The sequence below is a fragment of the Chrysochloris asiatica genome, unplaced genomic scaffold, assembly GCF_000296735.1.
Source record: "Chrysochloris asiatica unplaced genomic scaffold, ChrAsi1.0 scaffold00007, whole genome shotgun sequence".
NCBI classification, from domain to species: domain Eukaryota; kingdom Metazoa; phylum Chordata; class Mammalia; order Afrosoricida; family Chrysochloridae; genus Chrysochloris; species Chrysochloris asiatica.
The window spans coordinates 32,171,809-32,188,253 of record NW_006408525.1 but is presented as its reverse complement, the minus strand read 5'-3'; the positions used below and the strand labels follow the sequence as shown (position 1 = coordinate 32,188,253).

The following is a 16,445-nucleotide window of genomic DNA, read 5'->3' as shown; positions in this document are numbered from 1 at the left end:
CCCCCCATCATTTGCAGGCTTCCTAGGTTACATTTTCCTTGTTAAGTTACAAGTTAACCTCTCAACATTTATCAATTCATTTAAAAAAAGTCTGTTGTTGGGTAGACCTCGTATGTGTCAGAGTCAAACTGTGCTCCACAGAATTTCCAGTGGTTATGATCTCCAAGGAGATTGCCAGACCTTTCTTCTGGATGAATCTGAACAACCAACCTTTTGTTTTAATAGCTGAGCACTTACCATCTGAGTCACTCAGGGATGTCATGAATTCATCAGGGCACATTATTTTATCAACTAACAATAAGAAATATCTTTTGCTCTTTCTGTCTGTGTCAGCCCTATCCAAACTTTTCACTGCACTTAGGCTCCTGGGAAGAGTCCTGATGCAGCATTGCAGGATAAGCACTTGGCCACAGGGTCAGCAGTTCAAACTCACCAGCTGCTCCTCAGGAATCCTATACAGGGCCGCTATGGATCAGAACCGACTCGACGGCACTTAACAACAACAACAATACTCTCTTTTACTCAGGACGTGTTATCAGGAGGGACTAGTCCCTGGAGAAGGGCATCATGCTTGGGTACAGTGGAGGGTTAGTGAAAAAGATGATCCCCCCTCCTTCCCGCCCCAGGAGATAGACTGGCACAGTGGCAGCAGCAATGGGCTCAAGCGTAACAACAATTGTGAGATTGGAGCAGGATCGGGCAGCGTTTTGTGTCGTTGTGCAGAGTCGGAACCAACTCAGTGGCAACTAACAACAACACACTCCCTTTGTTCTATAACATGTGGTTTCTTGTTATTATTCAAAAGAACTGTCATTTATCTAAAATAAAGATGACACCAATGACAAGTCAAAGTTACCACTGATGTACAAAGATAACTCATTCTAAATCCCCAGTATCAAGAGCTAATGTCATAAGCATGATGAAAATCTCTTAGGTATCACTTGCTTTCTTGGGAAGCATAGTCTTTGGATAAACAAATGATCTTAAAATGCTTTTCTTTCACAGCAGTTACAAAAATATCATCATTAAAATTTTTTCTATATAAATGTGTATATATATATATGTTGTTGTTGTTGTTAAGTGCCGTGGAGTCGGTTCTGACTCAGCGACCCTGTACAGGGTTTCCAAGGCTGTAAATCCCTACGGGAGCAGAAAGCCTCATCTTTCTCCCGTGGAACAGCTGGTAGTTTCGAACTGCTGATCTTGCGGTTCACAGCCCGAGTCGTAGCTCCTTATGTATATGTATATGTATATGTATATGTATATGTATATGTATATGTATATGTATATGTATATGTATATGTATATGTATATGTATATGTATATGTATATGTATATGTATATGTATATATATAGTCCTGGTGTGGTGCTGTGGGCTAATGCGTCAGACTGCAAAGCCGTTTGAACTGCAAGGTGGACGGTTCGAGCTCACCAGCTGCTCCTTGGAAACCCCATACAGGGTCGCTATGGGTCGGAATCGACTCAACGGCACTTAACGTATGTTTATTGTTGTTGTTGTTGTGAGGTGCCAGCGAGTCGGTTCTGACTCATGGTGACTTTATGCACAGCAGACCGAAGCACTGCCTGGTTGTGCACCATCCTCACAATCACTGTTAAGCCTGGGCCCACTGCTGGTGCCACTATGCCAATCCAGACACTATTCTAGGGCTAGTCATCATGTTTCAGTATTCAATATTCTGGTGTTATCTGGTAACGTTCCACTGCTATTCATCACCTCTTCTTCCTCCTAGTCTGTCTTAGTCTGGAAGATCAGCTGAAACCTGCCCACCATGGGTGTACCATGCTGCTGTTTAAAATACCAGTGGCATAGCTTCCAGTGTTACAGCCACATGTAAGCCGCCAAAGTACGACAGACTGTCAGACAAGCGGTAGATATATATACATGGACACACACACACAGAATCTCTTGCATACAACTTCTGATCATGTTTTATGTTAAAGAATTGCCAGATTCTTGATTATATTTGCTGAAAACTCTTTTAACAAATATACTTGGGGAAACAAGTAAATTGGTAAACATGTTTTTATTTGACAAATTAAATTTCATTTCCCTTTCAAAAAGTAAGGGTGGTAAAAACCATTTTTTTAAAAAATCACCATTTATAAAAACCCTGATTTTTCTGAAATGAGCTTTTTATTTTAGGACAACTATTTACAGAAAAATTACAAAGATAGTACAGAAAGCTCCCATACAGCCCACTTTCAATTTCCCCCACTATTAACATTGTAAGGAGCTCTGGTAGCGTAGTGGTTACGAATCGGGCTGCGAACCTTAAGGTCAGCGGTTCGACACTACCAGCTGCTCTGCGGGAGAAAGATCAGGCTTTCTACTCCCGTAAAGATTTACACCCTCGGAAACCCAGTACAGGGTCACTATGGGTTGAAACCGACTCGACGGCACTTAACAACAACATTAACATTGTACAGTTTTATGATACTTTTGTTGAAAATATCTATGTATATGTTGTTAAGTGCCCTTGAGTTGATTTCTACTCAGCGATCCTGTATCGTGTTCTCCCTATACATATATGTAAGTATATTTAAAAATACAAAATATTTAGTTTTCAAACAATCTTAGACCTCTCAAAAGTTGCAAACATTGTACAAAAGTTTCTCTCATGCCCTTTGCCCAGGGCTCCCAAATGTGAACATGTTACATCACCTTAGTTTGATGATTAGTTTGATGATCTGGATACAATATCATCAGTGCATCTACAGATCTTAGTCAAATGTCACCGATGCCCCAATAATGTCAGGATCGGGGCCAGGATCCCACACTGCATTTTGCTTTGATGTCTACTTAGTCTTTTTTTTTTTTTTCATGACCTCAGTAATTTTGAAGAACGTCAGGCAGTTACTTTGTAGAATGTATAACATGCGTTTTTAATTTTTACACCAGGCTAGTGTGGGCCCTGCTTTCCTCATTGACTCAAAGGTTGGTCACAGGATGTGAAGAGAAGCTGCCGTATGCTCCACTGGGGTCTCCAAACATGGTGGTCAGACAGTGAAATGAAGCCCTTGATTTGGAAGTGGGGGGCGGCAGGGAAGGGGAGGAGGCCCTGCCATTTTGGTCAAACGACTGTGTGAGTATTATAAAACATTTAGTAATTGAAGCAGCTTATTAATTTGAACATCTATAGAATCCACAGTGACCCAACTCTTGCCAAATGGGGGCCAGATAGGCCTGATTTGGTGGTGCAATGAATAAGTGCTGGTCTGCTAACTGAAATGTTAGTGGTTTGAACCCACCAATCACTTTTGGGGAGAAAAAATCTGGTGATCTGCTGCTGTAAAGATTAATCCCAAATCAAACGGACTGTCATTGAGTCTGTCCCGACTCATGTTGTTGTTGTGTGCCATGGAATCACTTCTGACTGATAGCGACTGACTCTGTATAGGATTTCTGAGAGTGACTGGTGGGTTTGAGCTGCCGACCTTATGGCTAGCAGTCCAGTGCTTATCCTACAGCACTACACCAGGGCTCAGTTCTAACTCATAGTGATTCTGGATAAGGTTTCCAATACTGTAAATCTTTATGGGTATAGACAGCCTCACCTTTCTCCTGTGGAGCAGCTAGCTGGTGGGTTTGAACCACTGACATGATGGTTAGCAGCCCAATGCCTAACCCACAGTGCCACCAGGGCTCTTTAGAGCCTAGGAAACCCTACTGTGTCCCGTGGGGTCATTATGAGTTGGAACCCACTGGATGGAATCCAATAATGACAACAAGGTTGATTTAAGGAAGAGATAAAATAATGAGTTTTGCATGCATAAGAAGCCATGTCTTTTGCAAGTCAGTGGAGGTTAACAGTGTGGCTACACGCCAGAGCCCGTGTTAATTAGGCAATCAGGCCCCCTGCAATCTTTTCATTCCACATTCGCTCATTTGGCAAACTCCTTTGGAAAAGTAACTTTTCAAATAATTTCAAAATGTTGAGTTATCTTGGCTCATCCAGATGCATGAGGTTTCACTTGCTGGACAATCCAACACAATGGAGCTATTTACAAGGCCTTTTAAAATCTGGATTTGAATCAAGCCTGCCAACCTCTCCAAAGCAAGCAGGCCGACTAATCCCCAAAGCACCCTGGACATGGTGTGTGTGGCTGTTCACTAACCTTTCAGGCCATGGTCCATGTCACCCTCGTGGTCCTGCAGCAGGGTGTAGCCCCCCTGAGAGGAGAGATCTTTCCTCTCCCCGAGCCCATACGTCCCAGCATGATCTTCCATCACGTTGAACTCCTGGCGTGGCTCAGTCATCCTGGTTCAAAGCTCACCTGGAGAAGGAAGACGGGAGGATGAGGGCTGCCATCCAGCTGTGGGACCTAAGCAAATCCCCAGGAGTTCTGGGGACGGAAGCGGGGGGCAGAGAGAGGCAGGTGCCCCCTCCCCAGCTCACAACAGGCAGAAGCTTCACCTTCTCTAACCCCACCTCACCCCCAACAACTCCATGCTTGCCCAAGTGTTATTTACATTTATGTGCGTCACCTCAGTCCAGCTTCAAAACCACCATGGTAGGCAGGTTCAGCCAGCCTGACTTCTTATTATCCCCAGCCAGGCACTCCTTCCACTTCATTACAAAATAAATGGTGCTGACTAGAAGAGTTGTTTTTATAAAGAAGGAAGGCACCAGATGGGTATTTTCCGGAAGGAAAATGAAGGACAGAGAAGTAAATGATGGTTCACATAGCAAACGTGCATCAAGACCAACTCTTGACCTGGCCATCATGATTCCCTCAGGTTCGAGATCAGAGGGCCTCTCTGGAGGTCAGGGCTGTGTCCTTCACTTACTAGGGTCCACTAGGACCCTCAGGTGAGCATGCCCAGGATGTCTCTCCTGGAGGCCTGGTAAGTCATGAAGAGGGTCCTGTGTGAGGTGTTAGGTTTTGGGACTGAAGAGCAATGTGCCTTCCCCAAGTTGGGAGATGCTGCTTTAGCTCAACAGAGCCTGCTGGACACTCATTTTCTTGTTCTTCATCTTTGTCTTTATTTAGAATATATTTTTCTTTATTTTAAAAGTAACTTGAATTTCTGGATTTTTAAATATGCCACTTTGCTTTGGTTTATCACGTTATTTTACATTTTTATACTTTGAATTGAACTCTTTTACGCGTACTTAACAACAATAAATGCTCTTAGGCTAAGCACTGGATTGCAAACCACAAGGTTGGCAGTGTGAGCCCACCAGGGGCTTTGCGGGAGATAGGTGAGACTGTCTGCTCCTGTCTCGGGAATCCTGTACAGGAATGCTGTGAGTCAGAAACAACTCGACAGCACTTAACATTTTTAACTTGGTATTTTCCTTTTAAATGATCTATTTTCTCATCGTGTTTACTTTCTATTTTGTTATTATTTTTAAGTGCCGTGGAGTCCGTTCCAAGTCATCACGACCGTGTGTTAGATTCCTGAGGCAGGAGCAGATAGCCTCATCTTTCTCTCGTGGAGTGGCTGGTGGGCTTGAACCTGCCTATTCTGTGGTTCGCAGTCCTGTATTTATCCCACAGAACCAGCATGTTCCTATTTTTTACTTTATTTCTTTTTATCCTTACCTTTTTAAACTCCCCTGTTCTAGTTACTTTCACTTCCTTCCTTTAATCATTTTGATCTTGATTTTATTCGTTATCCTTTAAAGTTGTCAACTGTCTATGTTGTAATTTATTTTACATCCATGTATTAGTTCACCAAAAGGTCTGTGGGAGGAAAAATGAGGCTGTCTGCTTCCGTAAAGAGTTACAGCCTCAGAAACCCTATGGAATGGTCCCTATAGGGTCACTGTGAGTCAGAATTGACTCGATAGCAGTGAGTTTGGCTTCATTATTCATTATGCCACTATTCGAGTCCTGATGTGTCACTGGATTGCTAACCACAAGGTCGGCAGTTCAAACCCACCAACCATTCCTCAGAAACCCTATACAGGGTTGTCGTGAGCTGGAACTGACTAGACAGCACTTAACAACAGCAACTTCACGATTATTATTAGTTCTAGTTCATTATTTTTACCTTAAAATTTTCACCCCAGATTTAAGCTTTCATTTAATTAATGTTTCAACTTTTTGTTTTGGCATTGTTATAGACTTACAGAAGGATTGTAAAAAATAGTCCATTAATTTATTTTTAACCTTTTAAAATTTATTTTCTAGTATAATCTTCTACCTTTGCTAACTTCTAGATCACCTTCATTTCCTTTTTTTTAAAACTTTTACTGTGAATTGAGTGACGGTCACCTTCTTTTTTTTTTTTTTTTTAACCTTTCCTTCTCTCTGACAATTATGAACACTGTGGCCTACAAAAGTTAATATACAGAGATTCCAGTTAATATACAAAGATGAGGCTTTGGAATTTTGACCAGTTACAAGTGACTCCAAAGTTCAGGGCAGACAGGACACATCACATGACTGAAGAATAAATTTGAACCTGTCTTGTTCTGTGTGCCAAGCAGGGATTGCTCCCCCATCCCCATTGCAACATGGCTTGGTCACTCTCAGTTGCCATGGTACCCCTTGAGAAGGGATAAAAACATGATTGCATTGTGGAAAATGGCCTAGAAGTAAGAGAGAACATTTTGGTCTCATTTGAAAAGCCAGTTAACTTGTGGTATGAGGATTTACCTAACTCAGGGGAAAGTCAAAAGCAAATGCAAACAAACACTTCTATTTTCTTGAATCTATGGATTTGTAAAAGCTTGGGATTTCCTTCCAGTCTTTTATTCTGTAAATTTGACAAGCATAGTTACAATTGTACTTTTTGTTTTTTTCCATATGAGGCTGTAGTGTGGGCCACCACCTCCACTGTCCATTCGTCCATCACATCATGTTGATGTGATGCTGTAAGTTATGTCACAGGTATTTCAGGTATCAGCAGGATCATCCATGGTAAACAGTTTTCAGCTGAGCTTCCAGACTAAGATTAGGAAGAAAGGCCTGGTGATCTACTTCCAAAAATTAGTCAATGAAAACTCATGGATCCCAACAGAACATTGTCTGATACAGTGCTGGAAGATGACCCCCCTAAGTTGGAATCAGTTACTTCAAGCATACCAGCGATGGTAAAGACGTCCCATAAGTGTGGATTTTTACATTTCATTTTGAGATTCTCTCAGCGGCTTCTAGGAGTTTCCAAGTCAGGAACAGGAGAGCTCAGGGTCACTCCCAGGGGACGAGACTGACTGCCGCGCTCCTTCAGATAACAGGGCAAAGGGTCTCACTGTCCTGGCTCTTCATGACCCCACCCACCCACACCCTTTTGGGACTGGAGATAGACAGCTCAGTAGGACGCTGAATGAACTGCAGGGTCCCTGGAGGCAGAAAATCATCCTTAAAAACATAGGCTACTATTCACAAGGAGCTCTGGTAGTGTAGTGGTTACAAATCGGGCTGCTAACCTCAAGAACAGTAGTTCAAAATTACCAGCTGTTCCGGGGAGAAAGATGAGGCTTTCTGCTCCTGTTAAGATTTACAGCCTCGAAAGCCCTGTACGGGGTTGTTATGAGTCAGAACCGACTCCACGGCATATAACCACCACCACCACCACTATTCACTATGTAAGACAAATAAACAGTATGCTTCTCAACGACCAATTATTTTCTTTTGGTACAAGAGTGCCACTAAGCCGTACCTGCTGTCCTGAAACAACAGGTACATTTAGGTTCATGCAACTCAGTCTCAAGATGTATGTCTTCAACAGCCGCGGAAACTGACGAGACACCTACAGACCACATTAGAAAAGACAAACCTGTGTTCTAGAACATCCCCAAGAGTCTACAGGTAGAAAAGAGAACCCAAAAGGAGATGTCCTGGGAGACAAAATGAACTAAGTCTTCTTGTCAAGAAAGCATATTGAGCAGGAGAATGCAGGCCTTGTGGGGACGGGACCAGTCTGGGTCACTTACTGCTGTTGCCCAGGGCTTGGCATACAGTAGGTGCTCACATGGGTCTGTCAAAGAAGACATGTCTTTCATTGTTGTGGAGTGGTGAGTTTACTTATGAAGGTCCTTCTAGTTACAGTCTCTGTGACTCCCACCAAATGACTGGGTTGTTGTTAAGCTGTTGTTAAGTGCTGTGAAGTCAGTTTTGACTCATAGTGAATCTGTATAGGGTTTCCAAGGAGCAGCTGGTGGGTTTGAACCACCAACATTATGGTTAGTATAATCAAGAGCTGATCCTACAGCGCCACACCACAACTGGGTGTTGTTGTTAAGTGCTGTCTAGTTGATTCTGACACATAGTGACCCTGTATAGGGTTTCCAAGGAGCAGCTAGTGAGCTTGAACCACTGACCTTGTAGTTCAAATGACTTTTCAGTCTGACACATTAGTCCATAGCGCCACACCAGCACTCCACCAGAACTGGGTGGCGGTGGTGGTGGTGATGTGCCGTGGAGTCGGTTCCAACTCATAGTGGCCCTGTATAGGGTTTCTGAGGCTGTAAATCTTTATGGGAGTAGAAAGCCTCATCTTTCGCCTGTGGAACTGTTGGTAGTTTTGAACTGCCCGACTCGTAACCACTACGCTACCAGAGCTCCTCCAGAATGGGGTAGGACTATGTAAATGTGAGGTGCTTGTGGTCCATCAAGGGTATTGGATAGCTTCCTAATAATGTAAATAAGGTGCATGGTAACTTGTAGGGGTGGGATCATACAAGTAAGGTGTATGGAATCCTAACAAAAGGATTGGTTTTGCTATCCCAGAGGTGGCAAGGGGGCGCTTCATGACAACCAAGAAAGAAGATCCAGGAATAAAGTGTGCCCTTTGGAACCAGTGATCCTTGCATTGAGAACCTCCTCCACCCAGGAAACAGAGGGAGCTGTAACATCTTGCTGAGATGGTGAGAGACATCGAGAAACCATGGCAGAGAAATGGCGGTAGCAGAGCCAGCAGACTGGCAGGAAACGGCGCGGTGGGCTTCCTGGCCCACAGATTGAGAAGGGTGGGATTCCTCTAGGCACTTGGTGGAAGTAGGTTTGCTGACCCATGGAACTGGGCATTTATCGAGTTCTCTAACACTTGTCCAAATAGCACAGAGAAAGAAGGCTGTCCTAATCAAAGAACTGTATCCTGAGTCACATTTGGTCCTGAATTGTAACCGGTTACTTCCCTAATAAACCTGGTGAATACTGTCCGTGAGTTCTGTGTGGCCACCGTACCTCGTTATCAGATCCAGCAGAGACACAGGTGATTTCTCTGGAAGAACTGGACAAAGGACACGTAACCACCTGACAAATGGCTCAGCCGGGCATCCAGGCCCTGAAGACTTTTATACAAAGGCAGTGGATCAAAAACAAAAAAACAAGCACGCCCCCGAGGTGGGTGCATGGCCTGGACCAGACATGGTCATCACCCCACAGATCCCTGTAATCTAAGCGAGACGTGGCAGACAGGAAAATAAACACAGTAAACGCTGTTTCCTAAGGCTGTGCCTTTCTCGCTTTACCTTCTGTTTCTTCCAAAACTTCTCTCTCTCAGATTTCCTCTCCAGAGTGGGAGGTAAAGAAGCAGTTTTAGGGGAGGCACAAAAGTTTAGTGAAATGTGGACAAGAAAATGGGTTACTTTTTAGGGACCTTTGGAAAAGTATGACTTCGTGGCAAGATGAGACTGGAACCCGAGGACAGTGTCCCACTCATTTGTAATGGAATGAACAGGCCCCTGAGCGGAAGGCTTGTTGAGTGCTTCATGGTACCTTGCCTTCCTAAGAGTGAGTGGGTGGGTCACAGAAAGGGGGAAGAGTGTTTGCTGAGAGACCTAGGGAACACAAGATGATGCAAGGGATGCGATGAGAAAGAGAGAAGAAATGGGGAAGGATGAATTGCTGAATCAAATCAGGGCTGGTGACCAAATCAAAACACGGTTACTTGTTGGGTACCATTGGGTCTGTTTTCGATTCAAAACTGGTCCATCTTTACAAGAGCAGACTGATGGAGCTTTCTTCTGCAAAGCCACTGGGTGGATTTGCCACTAGGGTGCCTTGTACTTAATAAATGAACATTTGGAAACAGGGTAATATGGATCACACTGGACTGTGAAGCACAAGGTTGGCTCTGCTCTGCAGGAGAAAGATGAAGCTTTCTGCTCCTGCAAAGATTTACAGCCTCTGAAGCCCTAATCAGGGTCTCAATGAGTGAGAACTTAACAACAACAAAAACACTCTCCATGCCTCAGTCAGATGCCCACTCTGGCATGTTGTCTCTGTTTACAAAAGCTCTCTACTGAGCACTTTCTTGAGAGTTCCAATAATTAAGCTGCAGCCTTGGTTTCTGCACAGACCTCCAGAACATGGACATGCAGTCCTCGGGGGTAGCAAGTGTCAGCCGAACTGGAGCTGAAGCAAAACCCACTGCCGTCCGGTCGATTCAGACTCAAAGCCACCTTATAGGACTGGGCAGACCTGCCCCATAGTGTTTTCTAAGGCTGTAAATCTTTATGGAAGCAGATGGCCACATCTTTCTCCCATGGAGCGGGTGGTGGGTTTGAACTGCCAACTTTTGGGGCAGCATTTCAAAGCTTAGTGAGCTCACTGCATCACTAGGGCTAGGCACCACTTTCTTACCTGAAGGAGATAAAAATCAAAGGGCCTTCCTCAACCTATTTTACATTTTCTCATTTTCTTACTCCAGGCAATATTTTGGTCATAAATAAATAATTTAGTCTCCAGGAAGTAAACCTGGGCTGAGTTTTGGAATATTAACAGCATCTGTTTATTTGAGTCCTGAGGAGAATCCCCCCACAGTGAGAAATATTCTATGAGCATTATGAGAGAAGGTATTACTATGCCCACTTTACAGATGAGGAAAACGGAGGCTCAGAGCTCAGTAACATGTTCAACGTCTCACAGCTAGTAAGCAGCAGCACAGTTTGAACTCTGGTCTTTCTGATGCTAAATCCTATCTTTATGGTTTGGGTGTCTTCCTAAAAGAAAGTTAAAATACACAGCCCTTTTCCTCTCTCAAGTCTCTGGGTGGCACAAAGTTGGCGCCTGACGACTGTGGCGCTGTGGGTTAATGTGCTGAACTGCAAGATCGCTTTGAACTGCAAGGTCAGTGGTTCAAGCTCACCAGCTGCTCCTCGGAAACCCTATACAGGGTCGCTGTGGGTCGGTACCAATTTGACGGCACTTAACAACAGGAACAACACTAACCTAAAGATTGATGGATGGTTCAAACCCACTAATGGCACTGTGAATAAAGGCCTGCCATTCGATTCCATAAATAGTGCAACCAAGAACGCCCTGCAGAGCAATTCTACTCTGTCATACATCGGTCACCACGAGTTGAAAATGGTTTTTTTGTTTATTTTTTTCTAAGGACTGAGAGTAATGATTACCATCTTTATAAAACAGTGGGGAAGGTAGCCTGGGAAGGAGGGGGCGTTGAATGTCATGGCCCCGCCCTGGCTGGAGTTAGAGACAAGGAAGGGCTGGTCTGGGGCTGTGGGTTTAGCCTGTGGGCTCCGTCCTGAGCTGTCTGTGCAGAAATTAAACGGGTCGAGATCCCGTCTCTGGGAGTGGCCTGGGGTAGGGTGTTTCACGACCCCGCTAGGGGGCAGCAGACGCCCGCCTGGGATTGAGATTCGCTGTAGCCCGGGCTGCCCAGCTCGAGCTTCACCCAGAGGAAAGACAGCCCGGTGACTCAGCGGAATCACCGCCACCAAACAGGGAGCTTCTGGACCAAAGAAAGGCTGTTCGACCCTAGAGCTAACCCCTCAGGTGAAAACACAAACTGGATTTAGGTAGTGGTGATGGTTGCACAACTTTGTGAATATAATCCCATTATAAAATTCACCAAAGGATCAAAGAAGTTTAAATGTTCACCCACTCCCCCTAAACCCCTAAATAAATAAATCTGTCTCTCTAGACAGCAGAGGCATCCTGGAGTGGTGATGCATGATAAGTAGTTCAAACCCACTTGCCACTCCTCAGAAACCCTATATAGGGTCACTGTGAATTGGAACCCAATGGATGACACTTACCAACAACAGGCAATTGAAGATCAAGTTGAGTCAGCCCTAGAATCCAAATGTAACCTGTGTTCTCAGCAGTCATTTTTGGATCTCCTGTCTCCTTTGCCATGGTACTTCTTTTGTGCACCAGTAAGAATTTGTACCCAGCAGTGTGGCGCTGCTGGTTAATGTGCTGGATTGCAAGGTCGCTTGGGATTGCAAGGTCGCTTGGGATTGCAAGGTCGGGGGTTCAAGTTCACCACCCGCTCCTGGGAAACCCAATACAGGGTCTCTGTGAGTTGGTACCGACTTGATGGCACTTAACAACAACAACATTTGGGTGGAAAACAGGATTCCTCCTCATAGCTAGAAACCATGCTGGAAGTGAGTGCTGTTGATTCCAACTCATAGCGAGCCAACAGGACAGGGTAGCACGGCCCCATCGGGTTTTCTAGGGTGAAATCTTTACAGAAATAGGTCAGGTCTTTTCTTCTCAGGAGCTGCTGGTGGGTTTGAACTTCGAACCTTCCATTGAGTGGCTGAACACTTAACCACTGCACCACAAGGGTGCCTTATATTACAGTTATTGTGCTAAATTCTTTCCAGGTATTGACTCATTTCACCCACACAATAGCCTATTATTATGCCTACATATGGGGAAGAGGTGAGTAACTTGCCCAAATAATGTATTTCATACCCAATACATGTAATGGACCCAGGAATTAAAACCCAGGCAACCTGGCACCAGAACCTGGTCTCATGAAGCCAGCTGATGTTAGGTGCTATCATGTCAAGTCTGACTTAGAGCAGAAGGAAACGCTGCTGGTCTTAACACCATCCTCACAGTCAGGGTCATGTTTGAGCCTACTGTTGAAGACACTGTCTGTCCATTTCACTGAAGGTCTTCTTTTTCATTGGCCGTCTACTTTACCAAGCATGATGTCCTTCTCCAAGGACTGTGATTAAATCAAGCAGTGGCTGATAACAGTGAAGGAATATCAGGACAAACACAGAACTGACGTTTTTTTTCCCCTCAGAAATTTCTTTTTGTATTTTGTCCTCTATTCTCCAAATCTTATAGTCCAACTGTTTTACTTTAATATAGCCAAAGAGCAGGCTGACTGATCTCTTGGTCTATTTTAAATCTGGAGCCCAAGGTCATTAGGAAATCCCTCTAGTCAGGAAGTTAGGGAGAGAACTGTAACTAAAGGAACAGAAAGAGCCTCGAGGGTTTAAGTAAACACCCTCTTGAGGCTGGATCTTGGCAACTCTGATGCTACAGAAGGCTGGTTTGTGACAGTTGGTTCCCAAATGTGAACATCTGAAAAGGAGCCTGCAATGATTTTTCTAACCCTTTTCTCTCCTGCCTGCTGCCATGTGTGGTAGCACAGAAGTAGGCACAAGGAGGTTGTTGGTAAGAGAAGATGGCATTATAAATCTCAGAGAAGAACTAAAGAGTGAGCTTGTAGCCAGCCATTACCACGTCACAGTTTACAGCGAATGTTCTAGAACCAAATCTGAGTAGTAAGACAAAAAGACTGCCCAGATTACAAGCAGAACTACCAAATTAAAGGAGAAAAAATAAGAGTTCACAGAGAGGAAAGACTCATGTTGGTGAGAAGAAGCTGGAATAATTCTGGGCCTCAATCCAAAGAGAACAATCAGCAATTATATGAAAGCAAGAATGAAGATGGCTTTTGGGGGGAAGTGATGCTCTGTGCACACAGATATGTCATGCCTGATGTAAACTGGCTGATGCCCACCATTTTAAGAAAATTCCAAGGCTTTGAACTGGTTCAGAACATTCAGTTACGGCCAAAGGAAACACAACCAAATCTTTTGTGGTTGGATTTTGACCTGAGTAGGAAATAGGCAGAAGCGCCCAGCTCAAAGAAGGCAGCCCCACATACTCCAAGCAGCATGGTGGGCCGCCATCTTTGAGCAGGGCACCGATGACTATTTCCTACTTGGGTCAAAATCTGACATGGCATATGCTGCCCTTGTTTCCATGGGCCACATCAAAATGGTTTCAAACTGGTCAGAAGCCCTGGAAAATGCACAGATTGTATGAGAGGACAATTCTGGTTTTAAGTTGAAAGTTTCTGTTTTAGATTTAAATGAAGGCTTTGTAACTGCTAGTATAGCCAAATCATGCTTATAAAATCTGTTTGGATGATAGATCATGCTTGGATGGCATTTATTTTCAGAATTAAAGCAGTTTTTCCTTCACTTTTCTGATAGTGTTTTGATCAGTTATAACCTTTTCTGAAGACAGCAGATATCATGGAGACTGGAGATGGGGTGACGGCATATCGCTGATAGAATGGGTCGCTGAGCCTATGATTCACTCAGGGCCCGCCAAGGACACTGGTCAACATTTTCATTCTACCTGAACTGCATCCCTGAACACAGAATACCAAATGGATAAGAATGAGTTCACCTGAGGTCAAAGCCAAAAATTCTGAGCAAAGCACTGCATTTCTTGTGCAAACTACAGCTAATCCTCAGAAGAAAGTGAGAAGGGCTAGAAAGTGCATCTTTGTTTTTATAAAAGTGATTCATAGTCATTATTAAAAAATTGAATACAAAAGTGCAAACTATCACATCTGGGGTAGCATTCTGCCGACGCCTGCCTCTTCTATCCAAAAACGCAGTCATCTCTAAATGGGACCACTGACCTGTAGGAGGAGCCAGTGGTACCTAAGCTCAGTGCAGTGCATGGGTCATCTTAGCTCCATTTTGAAGCTGGGGAAACTGAGGCACAGAGAAGGTGAGAGAGCTCAGATAGAATCAGAGAGAGTGGAGACAGAGTCTGGCACGTGGTGGTTTGCTGGAAAGCTCAGTTTCAGAATGGGAATTTGGCTGGAAGTAAAAGCCGGAAGTGCCTGTGGGTCAATGGCAGCAGATATCATGGGTATAAAGACACAGCCATTCTCTGATGATGGGTGTGCCTCCTTACAGTCAGGCTTCTGCCCCAGTAGCACCTCCAGTGCCATGTGCCTCTTAAATGCATCTTTGGGCCATTAGCCAAGGAGTATCATAGGTTCTTGGAAGCAACTGCTCTTCCATGAGCTGCTACTCAAGTTGATTCATAGCACTTAGGCCGCGCCTCCTCTAGGCTCTTTGAAAACATTGTCCTACTTCATCCTCATATCAAGGGCCGGGAAGTACCTCCCAGTCTGCAGGGGCTCACGCTTGGCCTCCCCTTGAACCTGCTGCTCTTCCTTGAAGCTGACTCTCAGGAGACACCATATTGTGTTACATCTGAGGTCCATCAAGAGCCCGTCAACAAATCCCCTTTCCTGAATACACTAGCCAGTGCTGCCCCCAGCTTGTTGGCCGAGTGAATGACGGGACTCTGCAAGCCCTTGGCTTCTGAGGTGCAGGCACGCATCTTCCTGAGGGAAACTGTTCCCATGGCAGGTCTCTCTGTGGGTTGGAGAAAGGAGGCCTGGTGTGGTGTCAAAAGTCCTGGGTTCAAATCCTAGCTGAGTTATGCCGGACCAGCCGCTTGTCCTCTTGTTACCATGTGTCACAGGACATGATGATGACACCTGTCTCCTAGTGTGGCTGTGAGGGTGACTGAAACAGTGCACAGGAAAGAAAGCACCTGATTAACTGTGACATTCTAGACTGACACAAGCTACTGTCATTGTGGCATCTGAGTGATGAACAAGAAGACTTCCTAAGATGGTCCAGAGGAGGTTTAGCAGAAAGGTACAACATCAGAGACCTTTGTCCCTGCCTAAGGGCAAGTGACCTAGAAAAAGGCCTGAGGCAGCATTGGGTTAGTGCTTAGAGAAGAGAAGCAGGACAGTGGTGGGAAGAAGGGAACCTTCAGAAAGTAAGTCCCATCTTTCCAGTCCTGGTGTCCAGACAGAGCAAGGGGCAAGCATAGAGGGCCCAAAAGGGGGTTTGGGGAGGCGCAGAGGGCTGGAACCTTCCACTCTGAAGACTCTCAGTTTGCTGCAAATGTGCCCAGGAGCAGTGAAGGAGTTGGGAGTTTGAAAGGCCACAATGAACGACCCCAAATTGGCCCTTTTTGCCATGATTAGATGGAAAAGTAAGAAAGGAAGGGCCGGAAGAGAAGAATAAGGAAGGGAAGCTAGGTAGCTTTTAAGATGTTTTCATTCCTAGTTTTTTGAGTCTGAGGCCATACTGTGGGAGGTGTAGGGAGGGGAGGATGGTGGCAGTCTATTGCTAATCAGTAGCTGGCCCTCAGTAATGACTGACCCAAACTCAGCATGGTTTGGGAAAAGAAATAGTGTCCTTTGAACACATATAAGAACGGCCACTGTCTGGGAATTCTCTCCTTGACAGAAGTGCCTGGACATGTTTGCACGGCAGCATCACAGCCAGGGTTAAGCCGATGCTCCAAATAGCCCTTCACGTCCCTGGTACCAAGCACACGCTCAGCCAGGCTACCTGGGTTCTACTAACTGGGTGATCTCAGCCCAGTCGTTCAGCCTCGTCTGTAAAATATGGCAACTAAAGGGC

At 44.8% G+C, this 16,445-nt stretch overlaps 1 protein-coding gene across 8 annotated transcripts in view; it reads right to left on the bottom strand.

The window, feature by feature from the left end:
- The window catches only part of MAPT (microtubule-associated protein tau), a 67,387-nt gene extending 63,063 nt beyond the window's left edge, over nt 1–4,324 (bottom strand). For 6 of the 8 annotated variants that reach the window (XM_006833539.1, XM_006833540.1, XM_006833541.1 and 3 more), the window contains exon 1: nt 4,138–4,279. In XM_006833539.1, coding sequence (XP_006833602.1) covers nt 4,138–4,279 — 142 coding nt within the window. Of the gene's footprint in view, nt 1–4,137 lie in introns of all 8 variants that reach the window. The other 2 variants (XM_006833546.1, XM_006833544.1) reach the window with 2 other exon arrangements.
- Nucleotides 4,325–16,445: the final 12,121 nt, after the last annotated feature.